At 40.0% G+C, this 21,356-nt stretch overlaps 1 protein-coding gene across 1 annotated transcript in view; it reads left to right on the top strand.

The window, feature by feature from the left end:
• The first annotated feature begins 4,290 nt into the window (after positions 1–4,290).
• The window catches only part of si:ch211-106h4.4 (MAM and LDL-receptor class A domain-containing protein 1), a 40,237-nt gene continuing 23,171 nt past the window's right edge, over positions 4,291–21,356 (top strand). The window contains exons 1-23 of the mRNA XM_037788232.1: positions 4,291–4,529; positions 5,428–5,556; positions 5,717–5,816; positions 5,940–6,105; positions 7,909–8,113; positions 8,391–8,522; positions 9,134–9,258; positions 9,618–9,855; positions 10,258–10,520; positions 12,408–12,498; positions 12,948–13,100; positions 13,916–14,041; positions 14,863–14,996; positions 15,093–15,264; positions 15,538–15,657; positions 16,583–16,737; positions 16,821–16,916; positions 17,483–17,573; positions 17,667–17,786; positions 18,540–18,642; positions 18,729–18,879; positions 19,020–19,239; positions 20,668–20,791. Of these exons, the coding sequence (XP_037644160.1) occupies positions 4,322–4,529; positions 5,428–5,556; positions 5,717–5,816; positions 5,940–6,105; positions 7,909–8,113; positions 8,391–8,522; positions 9,134–9,258; positions 9,618–9,855; positions 10,258–10,520; positions 12,408–12,498; positions 12,948–13,100; positions 13,916–14,041; positions 14,863–14,996; positions 15,093–15,264; positions 15,538–15,657; positions 16,583–16,737; positions 16,821–16,916; positions 17,483–17,573; positions 17,667–17,786; positions 18,540–18,642; positions 18,729–18,879; positions 19,020–19,239; positions 20,668–20,791 (3,422 nt within the window). The 5' untranslated portion in view covers positions 4,291–4,321. The remainder of the gene's footprint in view (positions 4,530–5,427; positions 5,557–5,716; positions 5,817–5,939; positions 6,106–7,908; positions 8,114–8,390; positions 8,523–9,133; positions 9,259–9,617; positions 9,856–10,257; positions 10,521–12,407; positions 12,499–12,947; positions 13,101–13,915; positions 14,042–14,862; positions 14,997–15,092; positions 15,265–15,537; positions 15,658–16,582; positions 16,738–16,820; positions 16,917–17,482; positions 17,574–17,666; positions 17,787–18,539; positions 18,643–18,728; positions 18,880–19,019; positions 19,240–20,667; positions 20,792–21,356) is intronic.

Raw genomic sequence — 21,356 nt, 5'->3', positions numbered from 1 at the left:
CTACCTGTCCACTCTGACTCTGGCAAGAGACGACTTTTCATTGCATTTTAATGTAAAAACATGAAATGGATATTTTTGAAACAATAAAGAAAGAGAAGTTTGCAGGTTTATAGCAGGAAGTACTGTGTCTAGTTCTCTGTTCAGTGATGGCATGAGTAGGTGGATTTATTTTCATCTGTGTAGATCACTATTGTGTGCTGTCTATTAAGGCGAGACACCTATGGCAAAAACATTGTTTTTAATGCACTGGTCAATTTTGAGATTTTGGGCTATTTTTCTTCCATAACATGTCTTCTTTCAGACTAGTGGAAAGAAAACATCCAAAATACACATGTAGGTGTTTATTTTACTATAATTTCTATTTGCATCCATAGATTTCTCCTAAATTCACCGAAAGTTAGCATTAGATAATGCCTCATTTGCATATTTAAACATAACATTTAAAAAAACTTGTCATACGAAAAATAATTGTTTTAATATATATCATCAGCTGGGGAAGATTCATGGTGATATCTATCAGTTAATTATTTATTTTTTACTTTATTCACCTGTAGTGTCTTGCAAAATGTCGGGGATTTTACAATAGGCCTATATATCTTTAAAATGTGTTCTTTTCTCAGACTCTGAGCCAGAAATCTCCACTTCAGTAGCATTGCAGATGCAGTACATCCACCAAACTTTGTGTAACTTTACTATCTATAATCTGAATGTTTTTACAGAGGGGTTTGTTCATATATCATTCATATCCGGATTTATAGAACATTTTATTCTTAAAAACATGGCTGATTTATGGAGTCACACAAAGAGACGAAACAAGAATTTTGAACCTGGCTTTATCCATTGTTCGGATTTCTGTTCTGGAAATGTATGCAAATTAGCACATATTTGATAAGATAAGAAGTTTCATGATGATGTCTATTAGCTAAATGTTTTACCCTATCCCCCTGGGGTGTCTCCCCTTAATACGCCCAGTAGATGAACAACAAACACGCCATCTTATCAACTAAACCCCTTGCATTTTGATTCGTGGCACTAAGTGTGGATCAATACATTAGTCTGTCTGTTACTGCATGATATTATGAGCCAATGTATTTGTGCTATCAAAGTATTATTGTTTTCCCATACAGAATAATAGGGGGAGACGTGAGAAAATATGAGAAAATAACTGCCCAATCAGAGCGGAGTATGTAAATGTCTTGCTCCACGCAAACACCCAAGCTTCAGACTTGCCATTTTGAATCCATAAATGTGATTGAGGCGTTTGTAGGAATACTCAGACCCACTCCTTTTTGCTACTATCATCTTAGTTTGCCTAAACATGCCCGCAACCTCTTAGAAACACTCAAGCAACCACCCAATTCTACTTTGCAACACCCAATTACATCCCTGCAACTTCTTAAATATACTGGCAACCATCCCAAACACATTAGCAAGCATTGTGAAACCACTTTGAAAAATGTAAGAAATTGTCTGGTGAGTTTTGCGTTTCAGCAGTTCATGCTTGCATGAAAAAAGGGGTTAAAATTCACACATTCACTGATAGTTTATAAACTACAAGTGCATTGATTGCTGTAAGGAGGCACAAGATTACTTGTGAGGTTATTAGAGCAAAGTGAGGTTGCACTGTTGCTGATGAAGAGAAAATTTAGTGCATCCTGAGTGTAGCAACACAATATCCTGTTTTGGGACAGAGGCATTCAGATGCTGAGGTTTGTTCTCCAACTCTGCCTTAACATGTATCATAGCATTTTGTATTTTCACTTCCTCTTTGGTTATTCTCCTTTTTGGGGCGGAGGGCTGTGCTGAAATATCGACCTTCGTGACTGCACCGATTTATGAGGCCTGTACGTAGGACTAGTGTAGTTTTTTTACTAGTGTAGTGTCTGAGAAGCTTTGTCCCACATTATTAGTGTGAATGTCGATCTGCAAACATGTTACGGCTCATTTTCAATTTGGTATAGTGATAATAAAGGTGAAGAAAAAAAAAATTGTCACGTTCACCTTCAGCACCTTCAGCACGCTACAGATTTCACTACAATTTACAGTTTTATTAACAAATAAGTGTGGCTTGGCAGATGAAAAAGTGTGAGAAACAGTTACAGGGGTGAAAGGTGTATTTCTTTCTTTTTTTATTTCTTTGTTAATTCAATGCAGAAAATTGAGAAAGGGCGCCCATCCGCCATTTAAAAAAAAAATGTATATATTTTTTTTAGAGGACGACCTGCGCCCCCCTTAGAAGGTGGCACCCTAGGTGATCGTCTATATGGCCTATGCCTTAAGCCGGCCCTGTTGCTAGGCAAGAGCTTGGGTCCATGTGTACTTCCTGTCTGCTGATTTTATACACTGCAACAGGAAATAAGCTGGTACACATTGGGAATTTTTACGTTTACATCTGTGAAATGGTCTATTGGAGCCTGCCATCAGATGGTCACATCAATAGATCCACAGGTAACCAAATTTCACCCCAAACCAGAAACTGATCAATACAAAGGAACAAAGACTAGAATAAGGCTCTAGTCCCCCCATAAGGAAAAAAAAAACTTGTATGCCATTCCCCAAATTTGTAATTAATGATGGCTCTGTGTGGCAAGTAAACAATATACTGTACCTCATGCACCAAGTGCGAAATCCAGTATCTGTGGCTGTCGCAGGACTGCAATAAGCCCGTCCAATCATTTCATTCAGCTCGAATGAAATGGTTGGACGGCCTACCTGGCTGTCTACCTTCCTGCCTGTCTACCTGCGCGCACTCGGGCTGCATGTCTTCACTCATTGCATGTCACCTGAGTCTTCCACAAGCTGCTAGCTTGACAGCTGTGAGTACTAACAATAGCCATGTTTGTTGTTTACGTCCATAATGGTAATTGTGGGGGGATTGGCTTTGGAGGGAGGCCAACTTTTGAAGCTAGTGCTGCTAGCTACTCTCATTGGAAAAGAGTTGGCAACACTGAGCTTGGTTATTCGGTTGGATAATTTTGAAAATCTAACGTACGCTTGCTACTTTCTCAGTATTACCAACCCTACCTTTAACTTAGTTATCACTGACCACTGGCTCTGTTCCCCTTTCGGTCCATGACCACAAACCTTGGCTCAGGCATTTTGATAGTGTGCTGTTTGTGAGGTGATGTCATTGTCAGTTTTATTGCCCAGATGCCTGCACGACTAACAGGTGTGACCTGACACCTTTGAGAGAAGTCAGTTTACAGCTCCTGTAGAGGACAGAGGTAGAAGATAGATATTGGATGGGAAGGAAAGTAGCAACCTTTGATGTTAGTTGTGTGTTCCAGAAGCTTCATAAGCACATTTAACCAAATATTACAAATATTATACTATTTCCAGTCTCTTTGACCTGAACAGTTAAGGTGCATACATGCTGGTTTGTAGAGCTTTTGGGTCAAGGCTATTCTATGAGGTTTTGAGCCGATCAAAAGTCCTTAATGTAGTACTCTACTACCCAGAGCTGTTTGACGGTTGATTAAGAAATTTAAAATGAATCGCTCTTTCCCTCTCTGTTCTGCAGAAAACCTGTTGACCTCATACACTGAAAGTAGAACATGAGTATCTAATTCTCCTGGTGTTTTTATCTCCCAGTTGGAAAGTCAGATAAGATCCAGTAAAGCTTGGCATTATCACATACTTCGCAGGGTGAACAAAATGAGAGCTTACCCACTTTGATGTTGATATAAATACGTGTGGCAAATTCATAAAATACATTTTGTTATTCTCTTTATGACACGAAAATCCAAAACGGAGGCTATTCCTGACTGAAGGTCAAAGTTCACCCACATAAATAACACAACACCTTCTGGATCTGTACTGTCATCTGGAACATCTTCAGCGTATAACATTAGGTAGTTCTCGTAAAATATCGTTCTGCTTTGCTAAAGTAACAAACGTGAGACGTGCAATGAGGGTTGTAAAGACAACCGACGGAAACGTAATGTAGATTACTGAGAACACTCTGGACTTTAAGCTTTAAGGGTTTACCGATAAGGACTCACAGCCTGAAGCTCAATTGTTGTAATAAAAGTTGTACTCCAGTAATACAGACACTAACTGTTAATCAGAGGGTTAGCTAGGATAGTGATCAGGCTTTAAGGATCTTTCCTTTTCTTTGGATTTTCTTGCCATGTGTCATGTTTCTCCAGACATGAAGCAAGTATTTGTTCTGCTGTCAGGTAAGGGTCTTCATAGCTAAATATTATTTTTAATGGAGTGTACATTATTTCATGTGCATGCTGGTTAAATAAGGGGTGTAAAGACGAGGGAGAAGTCAGCAGAGGTTGTCACTCGTATTAACTACAGAGTGACAACTTGTTCAATGTCTGTGGTGTTTGACTTTGCATTTCCCCCTCCGATTCTTTTCTTGTTATCTCTTTGTAATAAAAATCTCTTTACAGTATTGTTGGTCATCGTGTCCTCTTGTCCTGACGGGGGGTTCAACTGTACATCTGGAGGATGTCTTCCTGCTGGACTCGTCTGTGATTTTAAGAAGGACTGTAAAGATGGCTCAGACGAGGAGCTTTGTGGTATGTTGACAGTTCGACAAAAGTTTTTAAAATCAAGCCTAATTGAACTTTTTCTGACTAAATGTCTCCAAAGGATATCAGACCTTTAACAAATTTTTATTTAGAATGCAGTATTTGTGAAGGTATTTGGCTTTTAAAGAGGACTTATTATTCTCATTTTCAGGTGCATACTTGTATTTTGGGTTTTTACGAAAACATGTAATGTTCAAAACACACTTTATTTTTCACCCTCTGTCTGAAACTCATTTCTGTCTGAGACCCCCCCCCCCCCCCACAAAAAAAAAAACCCAGTCTGCCAGTTGCTCCTCTGATTGGTCAGTTGGCCCACTCTGTTGTGATTGGTCAACCGAACCAAACTCTTCGGACTCTGCTCCAGCTCCAGCTCCGCTCTGACTAACTTTGCTTGAGGGCATGCCAAACTAGCCGCTAGGCAGGTATTATGCAAAGTGTGTTACTTTTACTTGTAGATTACAGTCTAGACCGGCTGTATATGAAAAGCGTCTTGAGATAACTTCTGTTAGGATTTGACGCTATGTACAAATAAATTGAATTGAACTGAATTGAACTTTGTGACATCACCATGTTACGGAAGAAAAGGCAAGTCTTCAAGCAAGGCGTTTCAGTCAGTTCAGGAGCAGTGTTTCTGTGGGGAGAGTAACTTTCTTTGGCGTGGACTTTGGGCTTTGTAGCTTTGCAGACCTTTTATATGCACAAAAAAACTATATAACCCACTAAAGGAAAGGGAAAAAGCACAAAAGCATAATAGGTCCCCTTTAGATATAGAAAAACAAAATGAAAATACAATAGCAAATAGTATAATAAAACAGAAACGAACGTTTTCAGGTTATTTTCACAAAATCTAATTTTGTTTTACTTTGTTGCCCACCTGCTTGTTAAGGGTCATGTGACTTTGAGCATCACTCCTGTGGTTGGAACGACGCCAGTGATACCTCCTACCACTGGAAACGGCAGATGGCAAACATTACCTCAATACCTGGACTGGACCATACCTCAGGAAGTCCGTTTGGTAAATATTAACCTTCTGCCATGCTTCATTTGTGTCATTACTTTGTTGATAATTAATTTTAAACAGATATGGTGGCATTTTAAATCTGTAATAAAAATGTTTGATTAGATTGCGAAATTTATGGTAATCTTGTTGTTGGATGTTTGTCTGCTGGATACAGGACATGTCATGCATCTAGATGTCAAACGAGGCGGGGGTTTCTACAAGGCTAAGTTGGAGTATTCTGTTGAGAATCTGGCAGCTCTGGGATGCCAGATCAGGTACTAAAAATTAGACAATTAGACTGACAATGCATATCAATTATTTCAATTTTTCTTGAATTTTCCATTTATCCTGTGCTAGCTGTGGCCTGTTTTTGTGATTTGACTGTCAATTTGTTTCAGCTTCTGGTACCATATTTACGATAATTCAACATCATCATCATCAGTCTCCCTTAAGCTAATAATGTTCAGAGGTACCGCTGAGGAAGAGTTGCTAGAGATTGAAAGTAAGACAGACGGTTGGGAGAATGACACAGCTTTCATCGGTAATCAGCCAGGAGGATACAAGGTTAGTGAAATGTCCTGTTGGCTTTTAGGCTGTTCACAGACATACAGGCCTTTCACACAGGACATGGTTTGCACTGTGCTCTCCGCTGGGTTCAGCGCACATGACATCACGCTGCGCCCAAAGACTTTGAAAACCCCTGACTTAGAAGAAGTTAGGTTCTTAAATCTTAAAACATTTGGAACAACTAACTTAATCAGACACTTATTATATTGTAATTCATTCCCACGATGCTGCTCAGAGAGTTCACAGTGAGCAGCTCGTCTGCTCGTCAGCACGGAGCTACACAGCTCCGTTAACGGTTCCATTGAGATACATTATGGTGTGTTCAAGCTCTACTCAGAATGTGATTATAATAATATAATATTTGGCGATGGTTAAATTATAACGTTATCAAGATGCGTTCAAATGTAATCGTGTAAAATGTAGTTTTTGGTGAGAAACTTGAATAAACCCAGTTGTTTGAAGGAGATGTTTTCACAGCAATATAAAATAGACAATAGAGAGGGAATTATGACCTGTTTAACTTCTTAACACTACCTCTAAGCAGGTTATAATATATTATGAAAAAAATACTAATTTCAAGATTTTTTTAATCAAAGCAAATATTTGAATAGAAATACAATCATTTATTTCTTAATCATTTGAATTTTGTGTTATTACGCAAATAACCACTAGTAGATGACCATAACAAAGTAAAAGAATAACATTTAGAGTTTTTGAGTGTTGGAATGTAGCACAACATTGATGTGAAAGCAGCGCTCTGTTTATTTAAATATGAAATTGCAATAAAAATATTTTGTCCCTAGAATCTATGAATAATTGTGATAAATAATTGTATTTTCAATATTGATCAAAATAATCGTGATTTTCATTAGCCCTAATCTGTATGTTGCTTCAATTTAATTTAGATTCACGGTGTAGCTCTCCTTATTTTTAATTTCTTATTCTTTGTTGTACCTCTACTTTTTATTGCATTTTTATCTGCTCTGTCTCCTGTTCTTTTATAAGAACTAACTTCAATCAAAAAAGCACCTTTAGGTTTAATTATTTTACTTGGCATTATGTTTACCTGGTACAGATTCCTCAATAGATTTGTGTTGCCATTAGGTATGTTAATAATTAACCGTTAATCGACATTAAGAATTTTAACCGATTAACGTAGCACAAACACACACACGGTTTGTCAGACACTCGCTATCGCTATGCCGGGCAGACACACAGCTGACAACCTGCGAAACTAACTAAATGATGCAGTGGAGACTTTTACTGGGAAAGTGGCTGCATGTGTCCTCGACACTACACGCAGCATCGTGGCTGCTACAGTAACGCTCCCGGACAGGTGAACTGGGGACTTGTTGTCTGTTGTGCTCATACACTTCAGCTGGCGCATCACTGCATGCGACGCACTAATCTTGTCGGTTAATGGTTAATAATCGGGTAATGAGGGTCGCTTATCGGTTACATTTTTTTTTTTTAAATTAGCACCCCTAGTTGCCAAACAGACACACAGCGAACCCGGGCCAGGTTATACTCAGAAGTCAGATGTACTTGTTGACTTCCAGGGTTTTGAGGCAAAATGAAGCTGCCATGTACGTAAAATCTGTTGGGTTCTTTGTACTTAATGTGTGTTAAAGGCAACAGGGCACATAACACAATACACAGGGAGTGGAGGGCATTGGGTGGTCAGTAAGGGCCCTGGGGGAAAACAAATTTCATCTTGTTACAGTAATCTGCTTCTTCCTAAATCATTTTGAATATTGAGTTTCAGTATAAATGTAGAATAAAACACATCTCTTTCTTCAGCTGCTGTTTTCATTCAGCCCTCCATATATGGAAGCTATGGACGTCATGTTGGATGATATCATCTTTGAGAACTGTGGAGAGGGAGATGTCCCCGCAGGATCAGACCAACTCTCATGTGATTTTGAAAAGGACACCTGTTCATGGTACCACGACCACACTGCCAGCCATTTGTGGAAAAGGAGTAATAAAGGCCTAACTGGGGAGGGTGAGTCCATACCCCATATAATATAAACAAAATAAAGACAAAGAGTGTGCCAAATAAATGACAGCTAATAATTACAACATTACATTTAAGTACACAACATTCCATAAAATGAATGAAACTATGACATCGGATAGAAAACGTCTGCTTTTCGTACATCTGCATGTTCTAAAAAATATTTTTTATTTCATATAGATGATTGAAATTGTGAGCAAACTGAGTACTTGATGATTTAGAAAAAATACAAGATTTTTGCTCTCTTATTTTTCTTCCTCCACAGGCTACTACATGCTCATAACTGCTTCACAGAACCTGAATATCTCATCAGCAGCCCGACTCATCAGCTTCCCTCGACCTGCAGGTCACGTCATATGTGTGAGCTTCTCCTACCACATATTTGGCAACAGCATTGGTATGTAGCGATACTTCCAAGCTTATTAATTAATTAGATGACAAATTAAATCAAATTAAATCCAGAGGCATACACAGAAAAAACTACTTCTCAGATCCATACAATTCAGATTAAAGCTGAAGTAGGCGAGATTGGAGCGAATATAAGTAATAAAAGTTATTGTTATAAAAACAGACTGGAGGAAAACAACCAGCCAGAGCCGAGCTGGAGTCTGCCGTCCAGCTTCCGTCTATGAGAGCCACAAGTCAATCACTTGCGAACTCCGGCCAAATGGTCAAACTAGGGAGCGCTGATCAAATATGAATCAATATTCTGTTACTGTAATTACAATCATCTAGTATTGCATGGTTTAGCTGTAAAATGAGAAAGTTTGTGACCCGACAGCCATGTTGAGATCTTTTGAGGAAATACCAAGCTGTACCGAAATACCGAGCTATGAGGAGGTGCAGAAGTCTAGTTATCTCTCAGAACACTTGAATTACAATATGCTGAAAAGTAATTATGGAATTTTTGCCCAATGATGCCAAAAATGTGTTGCCTACTGAAGCTTTAATTCTAACCACCTTTAGCTTTTGCTCTATAATACACAAGTGATATTTTATTATTATCAGGTTCATTGAGGTTTATTACAAAGCATTCTGGTGAAGCGGAGACGGTTGTATGGATGAGGAGTGGCACCCAGGGAAACAAATGGAGATTTGCAGATCTTACCTTCGACAGTGACAAACCAATACAGGTATTTTTATTGCTCGTTTTTGTGTGTATTCCTCTGGTCTTTAGAGGATTATTTGGAATGATTAGACATTTTATTTCCTGTGAAGAGCTGTATCATAAAGAGCATTTGTGACTTAATGTTCCTATTATCAAACACAAGCCTCTTTCTTACCGTTTCTTACGTCTAATGTTACCATTTTCTGTCTATTCTTATTGATGTCTAATAACGGGTTAGCTTTAATGCACTTTCCATAAATTTGGTTTTGTTTCTCATTGACCTCCATAGTCATTTTAAAATCCTAAATATATATGTTTCATGACAAAGTTAAACTCTTTGTTATCTTGAAACCCACTCTTCAATTAATTTGTGTTGTTCTCCAGTTCATTATAGAAGCTGTGGTGGGTGGTAAGCAGGGCAGCATAGCCATTGATAACATAATGGTGTCCAGCAGTGAGACTGGCTCTTGTCCGCCTGAGAGAGAGTGCACCTTCCAAGGTTCCCTCTGTGGTCTGCTGCCGCAACCGTCTGCAAACTTCAGCTGGAGCCGGATCACGGGGACGTCCCAACCAGCCAACTCTTCAGGCCCCACTGCAGATCACACTCTGGGGACGGAGCAAGGTTTGCAACTCCTTGAGATACAGACTCAGCTGGCTAATGAGGCACTATAATACACAAGTTCATTTTAAACCTGGAAAGGGGATACAATTAAAGCACCAGTATGTAGGATCTAGTGGTGTGGTCGCAGATTGCAACCAACTGAGTACCCCTCCGCTCACCCCTCACTTTCCAAGCATGTTGGAGAACTACGGTGGCCTTCAGGTAATGTGTAAACAATTTGAAAGGCCAATTTTCAAGACAGATGATGCATCTTGTTTGTTTGTTTGCAATAAATGATCAATTCAGTCATTGCAGACAACTTTGTGTGATCCCATGCTACTATATAAAGCAACATATACACAAACTTACACACGCACTCTCAAATACAGATCAGCATTTGCACAACTCTGCCTCATTGTGTAGGTTATTACCTGAGTGCCCAGTTGTGGAGGCACCCTGTGGCGTCTAGAGGTGCAGTGATGACTGCAGAGATGGAGCCCACCGCTGCTGACGGGGAATGCCTGACATTCTGGTACTACATGGAGGGAAGTGGAGCGGGGGAACTCGGTGTTTACCGTCAAACGCCTGACAACAAGAGAATCCAGCTCTGGACCAGAATCGGAGATCAGGGGAAGCACTGGAGGCACGGAAGGGTGACACTTCTCAGTCCCAACACCCCGTATCAGGTACCAGCTAGTTAGTTATTAGCAGTGGGCGATTTGAGGGGGGGATGAGTGGGGATGCCATCCCCCTTGTAAGCAAAATCACCAAAATCCATGCCCCTTGTTAACGTGGCATCCCCCTCTCCTCTTAGTAGCAGAGAGAGTGCAGGGGCAGACGGGTTGTTCAGTTGAATATGTTAGTCTAGTCTGCCTGAGTCATTGAGCCTTTATCTGAAGTTTGTGCTAGTTAGAATCTATGGCCATGTCTCTGTAATATCAGGAACCTTTGGAGTAATCCTGCTAACAGACAGACAGACAGACAAGGCCTTTGGCCTTGGCGAAGGTAATAAAGTTTGCATACTTAAAGGGACTGTTTGTAACTTCTTACACGTATAAATCAATCCGGGTCAGTGATCCATGCGCGCTCGCATGTGGCTCCGCTGTTCAGACTCAGACTCCAACACAAACTACACGGAAGCAACAAAACCGCAAAGTTATATCTAGTGAAGAGCGTCTGTTAAACCGTGTTGGCCGCGGTCGGAGGATCGGGGGAGACCGTAGCTTTGGTCTCCAGGGACGAAGTCTCTACTGAACTCTGCTCCTCTGCCTGCCTGCTTTGCTTTCACTCAGCTCGCTCCACCTCACGTGCATGCGCGCACACTATACACTGCAGAAGAGTTAGTTTATCTAGTGAATGTACAGTGGACGTTTGTGCAGAAATAACTGCTGCAGCTCCTCCAGACCAACAGAGGTTTCCCGTGTCTTGTAAAGTGACGGGTCTCGGCAACGAGTTACGTTATCGTCTCCGACTGGGTGCCGGTGTCTCCCCTGTTCCCTCCAGCCGCGGTCGGGAGGGCAGGAAAAGCCAACACTAAGATCAGCAGTGATTCATGGAGAGACCTTCGTCTGGTCAGCTAACATTACTGCCAAGCAGCTGAAATATAGAGTGATATTGTAGTGTTAGCTGACGTGTGTCGCCTCACTGTTTTGACGGATGCTCGCTCACATACAGTTAGCGCGTGCACACGGGCGGAGCGAGCAACAGGACACTGACTTTCGTTGACTTAACGGCCACAAGTGTCGCTGTTTCAACCAATTTCTGATTCTTTCTTCTAATTTTACAAGTAAACACACACACATGAATATGGAGTTTTTACTTGAACATAATATTTTTCCAGTTAATTTCATGCAGTGATATACTGCACAACACTGTTAGATGTAGCTCCATCAAATCAATAACGTGTAATTACAATGACATTAAAGCATAAGTTTGCATTCTTTCAAGTCTTAAAACAACACACATATGCCCATATGCACATTGACAGTACTGTTGGTCGCTTTAATTGTTCCTCCTGTCCATACTGACCGCAAAGAGCTCCTTTCTTAAAGCAGCTTCAATGTAAGTGATGGGGGACAAAATCCAGTCATCATTCTGTGTAAAAATACGTGGTGAAGTTCAGCTGAATTTAATATGAGGCTTCAGCATTCAGCAGTCTGAGTTAGACTAAATCAAATCTTTCAAAATTACAGTCTCTTTGTATCTATTCCTCTGCCCAGCAAGGAAACACTAAGAGGACATTTGGTACTAAAAAGACAATAACGCTGGAAAAATAACAACATTGAAATCGCTTTAGAAAGGGATCTCTATTTGTTGCCAGTATGGACAGGAGGACTGACGCTTAATAACTCTTTTAACGTTTATAATAGTATGTGAGTATTGTTTCTTGTATTGATTCTTTAAGTATATATACTATGTTTGGATTATGACCTTCAGCTCAGCTTTTTCACTCAGTAGTTTGAGATAAGTCTGCATGTCACCAGTCATACAGTATGTATGTAAAAGACAAAGTTATATGGAAATAACACAGGTTGTCTTATAAGTTCAAATCAATTTGTCATTCTGAGTGACAGGTGATTTTTGAGGCGGTGGTTGGGGATGGACCGAGGAGAGATATCGCCATTGACGACCTCACTGTCCTGAATGACGCCTGTCCCCCGCCAGGTTAGTGACTGCTGTAAACTTTGAAATTTAAAGTTGAAAAATAAAATGGATGAAAATTTGTGTATACTGTATGTGTTTGGTGGGGGTTGTTCAAAAGAGACGCAGTAGTATGTGGGCATTTTACTTTTTTCCCACTTTCCCAGAGTCTAAAACAAATGAATGCCTTCGGACAGACTTTTTTGATGTATCTGGTGTAGTGTGAAGTTAAATCAAACAGCAATTAGGCTATATTGGCTCAGTGTCTATGGGATCAAATAACATAAACATGATCAAATACAGCAGGCATCCAGGAAATGAGTGAAACTAAGTAAGTAAACTATGGAGGGGTGAGGGTGCACCTTTATCCAAGCTTTGTCTGAGGGAATCCCGCAATCAAAGACTTTGAAAACCCCTGTTCTAATTGTATTTGTGGTTGCATACTTTATGTCTATCTGCGTTATTCCTTGCAGGATTTTGTGACTTTGAAATGGACCTCTGTGGTTGGGTGAACAATCCTCCAGCAGAGTTCGGATTGGACTGGGACTGGCTCTCAGGTGAGAGCCAGCCCCAGTCCCCAGGTAGTCTTATTCCAACAAGTGATCACTCCACAAATTCTGCTCTGGGTAAGTCACCACACACATTACACACTTTAACTACCTGCATCATAACGAGTGTGGCAGTTTGCATTCAAACAGGGAGCGCAACAGGGATCCTGTGCTCGAGACAGAGGGAACAGGGAACATATCTTGAAAAACTCACTTCTTCAGTGTTTGTGCTCATACATTTGGAGTGCCTACCAACCCACAAACATAAATAAGACAATCCAGTCAGTTTATTGTGGGCTGAATTTATGAATTAAACAAAAACACTTGTTTAGGATCAGGCAACAAAACCACTTAGTTAGGTTTAGGAAAAAACATCATGGTTGGCTTAAAATGACTACGTTTTTACAGTGAAAATGTGACTTGAGTTGTGAACACGGGACACAAACCAACAGCTGATTGTAAAGTGAAAGTGAAGCATAACGCACATAACACAAACAACGGTCTCCTGGATGAAAGCCCTGTGTTTGTTCCACCTTCCCTCCCTCCTGCCCGCCCTGTGTGTCTCTTTCGCTCTTTAAACTACTTCACCACAGCACTTTCCATGTGCGTTTCCTGTTGGCGCGGATGGGTTTCCATTGTAGTTGATAGAAAGCTCGGTGCGTCACATACCGGCGCAAAGGGTGCCCTCTGCGACCGTATCAAACACCAACAGCCGTGACAAAGCATCGTTATTTCACGCTCTAGGAAGGAGAACTGGCTGTCTCATTATAATATACAGCCCCCCATCTGAGTATCTCCACCCACAGCTTGAGAACTACGTTTACAGAGGTGCACCATATTTTTTTTCTCACATTATTATCCTGGATATTTTATGTTATTTTTTCTCTCTACAGGCCACTTTGCATTCTTTGAGCCCTCTAACAGAAAAGAAATAGCACGACTGGAGAGTGAGACGATGGCGGCAGTAGACCGAGCATGCCTGGAGATCTGGCACTACGCCCAAGGGTGGTCACCGACTGGTGAGTACAGCCTTTTCTGCTGTTTCAGTAAGCATTGATTTGGTAATTTTAAGGTCACCATTGTTAATAACTATAACTAAAGTTATATTTGGTAATTTACTGTAAATGCCTTTAAAACTATAACCTAGACACAACAATGTTCTCTTTTTCAACCACATTTTGGTTTAACTTAGATGTCTTGACGTTTCAACTTGCAAATCTCCAAATGAAACTATTTTACAGGAGTGTCTAGATAAGCAATAAATATGACATATGGAGTTGATTAAAAATACATACAGGAAATGTATTTTAAAACCCTAAAAGAGAAAACTGCTCAAAATACAGTATATCCTAATATTCCAATAATTAAATAGTTACAATCTTAAGTTTGCATATTTAACTCGGTGTAAACATCATACGTATAGTACTTTCAGACAGTGTGGAATGAAATTATTTTCCCAACCTCAAAGCTACTAAAAGAGACAAAAAGGAGGGAGTTGTATGTTAAGGGTTTAATGCTTACTGGGGTGTGAGAACCAGCAGAGCTCTATTGCTATTAACTTTACTACAGCACATACTATATATTACACACAGCACAGTACATATACACATGCAAACAGGGCCTACAAACAAAATGTTGTAAATACCAGTAAGAGGTCTTATCACTGAGAGGGCTTCTGGTTTTGTAATGGTGCTCTGATGTGAAGGCCTCATTACAGATCTAATTGTCCAACATAGATTATTAATCCTCAGCTTTGTGTCTTATTGAATAATCGAGAGGAAGAAATATTCTCAATAAACATATATTTTGGTATTTTGATGATGAACATTGGTGCTTCCAGGCCCCTCGTCCATAACACTGACGGTGTTTGTAAATGAGACTGCTGGACTGCGTCCTGTGTGGACTACAAATGGATTTACGAATAAAACGTGGATCCAAGACAGGGTGGATTACAATGCATCAGGGCCTCACCAGGCAAGGCGAAATGAATCATTTCATAATAGATCCTGATAAAGTTTATTGAGAAAAAGAATAAACCACTGCACATTTCTGAATCGTCCTTCTTCACAGATGATTTTACAAGCCAATTGTTCCGGCTCAACTTGCGGAAGCTTTGCTCTTGACGACGTCCACATCATCAGAGGCAGGTTTTGTGATGACATCATCCCAACCACCACTCCAAACCCCGCCACCACTACCACCACCGCTCCTGTCTCCGCCATGGACTGCACTTTTGAACAAGGTGACTCTGGAGGGCGTGAATCGTCTCATATCGTTGTATCATAAAGTATCACGGTCAACATTTAAGTCACTCAATAACTGAATAAACAAATGGAAGTTGTGAGCAGTTTTAGTTACAGTTGCCTAATTCAGACTCCATAAATAACTTAACACTGTATCTGTTAATGTGAGCTTTATTTCTCAATTTTTTTGTGTTTGCATACTTTGAAATAAATATTCTATTTTTCCCATTACTTAGTATTTTTAACAATTAACACACTATCTTGTAAAACAGGTCTCTGTAGTTGGGTCCAGGAGGTCAGTGATGACTTGAACTGGACTCTCAGTAGTGGACTTCAAGTGGACCAGCCCTGGGATGGACCTCAGTATGATCATACTGATGGAAATAATCAAGGTATTGACTATTGACAATAACATAAGCACCAACACTCAGAGTATTTAATTAACACTGGAAATAAACTTAGAATAGAGGCCTAGTAAGGAACCTGACCTGAAAAGAAGTCTGTGTGACCATTGTACTGTATGTACGCAGTGTTTTTGTCAAAGGTAAATACATTGTTACTGTAGATACAGAAAACATCACCAGAACATTAATCAACATTAATTAACTGATTAACTGTTTCAGTCATTTTTCAAGGAAAAATAGGGGGAAAAAAACATGCTGATTCCATCTCCTCAAATGTCAGGATATCATTTTTTGTTTTTCTCTGTTTTATATCATTGCAAATTGAATATCTTGGTGTTTTTGACAGTTTGTAGACAATACAAGTGATATGAAGACATCATTTCTCAGACCCATCCTTTGGTTCACAATTTTCTAACATTTTATAGACGAAAATGATTCATATTGAAATCAAAACAATATTCAAGTTATTTGCAGCCTGATACATTATCACTTTTTATTTTCACAACACTTCCAAACGAGGTGGGGAGATGGGGAGGAGGGCGAACACGCCATGACCGCGCCCACTTAGGAGACAGGAAATGTATATCATTTCGCAGCTTATAATGCGTCACCTTTGTTAAGGAGCATCTTTGCCATAACTCAAGAAATTCATGTGCTAATTATGACAATTTCACACAAAGGTCTAAGAGGATGAAGTGATGACATTTTGGACAGACATGGATGTAAACTGCAACTGCAAGGCTGTTCTCTCTGATTTGGCACATACTATAGATCTCAGTGTGTGTTTATTAAATAAGTCATGGGTCGAATGGCAGCACTGCCTTGTTAATTATTAAAACAACTCTGACCTAGTGCTGTGCTGTATTCAGTGTCTTGCCTCACAGCCCTCTCTGTGTTTTCTTTGTCCTCCAAGGTGTCTTCTTACTGTTGAATGGATCTGGATCTAAGGACGGTGAGAAAGCAGTCGTCTCTGTTCCCGTCACAGATCTTACATCACATATCTGTGTTGGATTCTGGTACTCCATGCTCGGGCCTTCAGTGTCCAGCCTGGACCTGCTGGTTCAGACCGTATGTATCCTAGTTAGTACTACTTCAAACCTTCTGTTACAGACGTCATTCCTTCTGAGCTATAATGACCTGTTTTGTTCTAGAAATCCTCAGAACTGTTAGTCTGGACTCGCCAAGGGACCCAGAATCCAGGGTGGATTAACGCACAAGTAACCGTCAGCATCAACAATACAACACGGGTATAACTCAACCACATATTCATGTTCGCACTAAAGACCAACCAATGCTGGATGTTTTAAGGGCTGATGTCAATATTTGAGAGTTTAAAAAATCAGATAACGATATATCGACATGAACACATAACATAAACAAACATAAGGAAACTTTAGATTTGTTTTTCAATGAATTGTTAGACTATGTATACTAAGCAGGACCTTCTACGGTTGAATAATACACTGGTTAGTTCTCTCCCGACAAACAGTGTAATGGCAGCACTGTTTTTAAACTATCTCAAACATAACTTTGGCATTTCTGCACTGCAATTTCTTGTTACTTATGAATTGATGTATGATGATACCAATATATATGCAATAAATCGGCCGATTTATCGGTAGGGCTCAAATCTGCACATGCAGATCATTTATTTCATCTTATTTATTATGATCCCCATTAGTTTCACCAAGACAGAATACAGAAACAAGAAGCAGTTTTACAGAAACACAAATATGGACACACCAACACTTTTACATTTAATATAAAAACCCACACATTGTCTTTTTTGTATTAAAATGCTGTCCGTCCACAGGTGATGTTCGCTGGCCGTAGAAACACCAACAGTCAAGGATTCATTGCCATTGATGACATTACTGTGAGGGAGGGGGCCTGCAGTTATCAGAGTACGTAAACACAGGTCACCATCGCTTGATGTTCACAGGAAGTGAAAACATACAGAGATTATTACAACTTTGCCCTTTTTTACATCATTTTAGATGCGTGTGGGTTTGATTCCAGCTGGTGCGGCTTTCAGAACGCCGTCGATCATAAAGGTCACTGGGTTCGCATAAGAGGCACAAAACATCAGGTGGATCACACCTATGGAACGGAAAATGGTGAGTAGAATGTGAGATGATGTGATTAAAAGAGCGGTCGTGGTCGCACCACAACTAGATGAAGGTTATAAAGTGAAGTGAATCAATAGTAAGTCAGAAGTTATGTGTTTGAGCAGTAGTTCCCAACCCACAATAACCCCACAAGTTTGGTTACAGTAAAAAATATGAGGGGTTTTATAACTTTTTGTATTGTGTAATGCCTGACAGTTTTACCTCCTCAGGTCTCTAAAAATGATTTTAGTGAAACAATCTGGAAAGGGAATATTACTCTTTGGATGATCTGCTTTTTTTCGAAAACCACTGTTTTAGAGTATGCAGTGTATGCTAAAACCTAAAAACTAGGGTCGGTAATCTTGAGAAACGCTCAACGCTAGATTTTAAAAATAATCCAATCGGAAAACTCAGTCCAGTGTTGCCAACTCTTTTCCAATAGAAGTAGCTAGCAGCACTAGCTCCAAAAGTCCCTAAATCTAGAGAGAAAGTCGGCTAGTCGGCAATACTGACAGTCCGTCCGTTCAGGTCTCCCTGCAAAGCCACTCCCCCAAAATGATCATTATGAACGTCAACAATGAACGTGGCTATTAGTACTCACAGCTGTAAAATTAGCAGTTTGTGGAAGACTCTGGTGAAGCGCAATGAATGCAAATATCTCAGTTAAAGCAGAATCTACAGTAAGCTTAACTATCTAAAACATCCGTCATGCTGTAACTGGATGTTTGGTTTGAAACAGCTCTAACTCTCTCTTTGTTGTAGGTTTCTACATGACTGTGATGACCTCAAACTCTACACAGACTGAAGAAGCTCAGCTGCTCACACCTGAGTTCACCTCATCTAAAGAGATATGTGTACGCTTCTGGTGAGTCCAGTGCTGCCATCACACGCATTTATACTCTGTTGTCTAATGCAGATGTTAATGTTTTTATATCTACTGTATTTGTTAAGGTACTGGATACCCGCAGGGCCTTCTAACATCCTTGGCGTGCATGTGCTGCGGAGCGGGGAGCCGGGTGATACACTTTGGCAGCGATCTGGAGTGCCCTCTTCAGGCTGGGAGGTGGCAGAGGTCACTGTGTCCTCCCCAGCAAACTTCCACGTAAGCTGGTTTTTACAGTGATCCCTTTCCTCTGACTATCTGCCAATCAAACTCTTTCACAGTGAGACATTAAACTGTATTTAATTTGTTTACTCATTCCTGTAAGTCTGCCTCCTAAAACAGTTCATGCCTCTCACCAGGTGGTGTTTAAGGCAGCCCATCTGCCAGGCACCAACTCTACAGTGAAGTTAGATGATATTTCTGTGAGGGACGGGGCTTGCAGTCCTCCAGGCAGCTGTGACTTTGACTCCGGAGAGTGCACCTGGGTCAACATCCCCAAAGAGCATGGACATGACTGGGTGCTGGCTAGTGGAGGCTTCCAGGGTCCACCGACAGACCACACCACTCAGACCCCAGATGGTACGACCTTTAATGTACCTCAATATAATAAAATAAACATGCAACTGAAGTAGAAATCGCATCTCCACCCAGAGATCCCACTAATAAAGGAGAATATTCCCAGTATATATTACTGAGCCCCAGTAAAATGATCTTTCAAGTAGGACTGTCAATCAATTAAAATATTTAATCATTGCGATTAATCACACTTTTTTTATCAGTTCTAAATGTACCTTAAACGGAGATTTGTCTTATGAACATGGGAGTGGGTAAATATGCTGCTTTATGCGAATATATGTATATATTTATTATCGTAAATAAATTAACAACACAAAACAATGACAAATATTGTCCAGAAACCCTCACAGGTACTGCATTTAGCATAAAAATATATATGCTGAAATCATAACATGGCAAACTGCAGCCCAACAGGCAACAACAGCTGTCAGTGTGTCAGTGTGCTGACTTGACTATGACTTTCCCCAAAACTGCATGTGATTATCATAAAGTGGGCATGTCTGTAAAGGGGAGACTCGTGGGTACCCATAGAACCCATTCACATATTTCGAGGTCAGAGGTCAAGGTACTCCTTTGAAAATGGCCATGCCAGTTTTTCCTCACCAAAATTTAGTGCAAGTTTGGAGCATTATTTAACCTCCTTTTTGACAAGCTAGTATGACATGGTACCAATGGATTCCTTAGGTTTTGTAGTTTCACATAATACCAGTATCTCCACTCTAGCTTTAAAATAGCCCGCTACAACCTTCAGAAGATCGGTTGCGTAAATGCGGTTTGTGGAAATTTGTGGCCGGTGTTAAAACAAATTTGCTTTAAAACGTTATTATTGCATTAACCTCGACAGCCCTACTTTCAAGACAAGCTAACTAACGCAAAAGTCTTTATATCAAATTAACAATATCTCAGGAGTAAATGTAGCAGCATTTGAAAATGTCACAAGCCTCAGGAAATGATTAAACATAAAGTTAGCTGACTAATTCGCTCAATATCTGGCAATAACTGTTGCAATCTATGATTAATATGAGCCACTGCAGCTGCTGTTTTCTGTTACTTATTGACTTCTCTTTTTACCCCTGACTTATGTCCTGTTGCTGACATTACCTCCTCCCTGCCCTACAAGCAATTTCCTAATGTCGGTTCTACAAAAGAAACTTGAAACTGAGAAGGCTTCGAAATCATTAGAAATTATCATCTTTCTCTAACTAACAATGATCCTGCTGCACTCACAGTTTGAATAGTTGAAACAGCCAAAATTAGCAGCACTGAGAAGCATTCACGGCTGATAGTTTGCACTGAAAATAAGACGTGTGCATCGAGTTTACACATTTAAAAGATTGATCAATGACGATGCAATAATCAAGTAATGATTGAAAAAAAAAATCAGTTTTTGCTCTATTCTTATGTTACTTTTATTCATATTTTTGCATTCAGGTTGGTTCTTGTTGAGCTCATCACTGCACCAGAACCACAGCAGCGTAGCACAGGTGTTGTCAGAATGGATCCAACTGAGAGACACCACCTCCTGTCTCACCTTATGGTACCATATGGACAGCAGGTCAGCAAAAGAAAATGACAAACCACCAGCCTTTTCACACCATACAGTATGCAACAATGCGTAGGATGCACTGTATCCTGTTTAGTTTCCTCTTTGACTTCCTCATAAAGTGTGCACAAATGTCATTTAGACATGAATCACCTGCCTCCTCCACTTTGTGCAAGACTAAGAATACTCTGTGGCAGAGTTTACTCTTTACACAGATCTGTGTGTGAGTTGTCAACTCTTCAACAACCTGAAAATACGATCCATGTAGAATATATTAAGGCAAAGTAGCTCAAATGAAACAAGGAAAAGTTCAGTTTTTTCATTGGCATTGGCTCAATTCTTGAATGAGAATTATTCTTTTCAAAACAATAAGTTCAAATCTCTGAACAGTTAGTTTGTTGTTCACGACAGATTTCAATTATATTCAAAGAAATGTTGCGTTTTGGCACGTGTGCAAAAGAGTGAGTACAATTGTCCACATGAAGGCAATCCAGGCTCTCCAAAATATTAGAACAAGTAGCAACGAGGAAGGAAATATTAAAAAGCCTTTATTAGAGTGGATAAATCATTAAAAAAG

Source organism: Sebastes umbrosus, chromosome 12 (genome assembly GCF_015220745.1).
Source record: "Sebastes umbrosus isolate fSebUmb1 chromosome 12, fSebUmb1.pri, whole genome shotgun sequence".
Classification (NCBI taxonomy): Eukaryota; Metazoa; Chordata; class Actinopteri; order Perciformes; family Sebastidae; genus Sebastes; species Sebastes umbrosus.
Note: the sequence above shows the minus strand (reverse complement) of the source record. Positions and strands in the feature narration are given on the sequence as shown.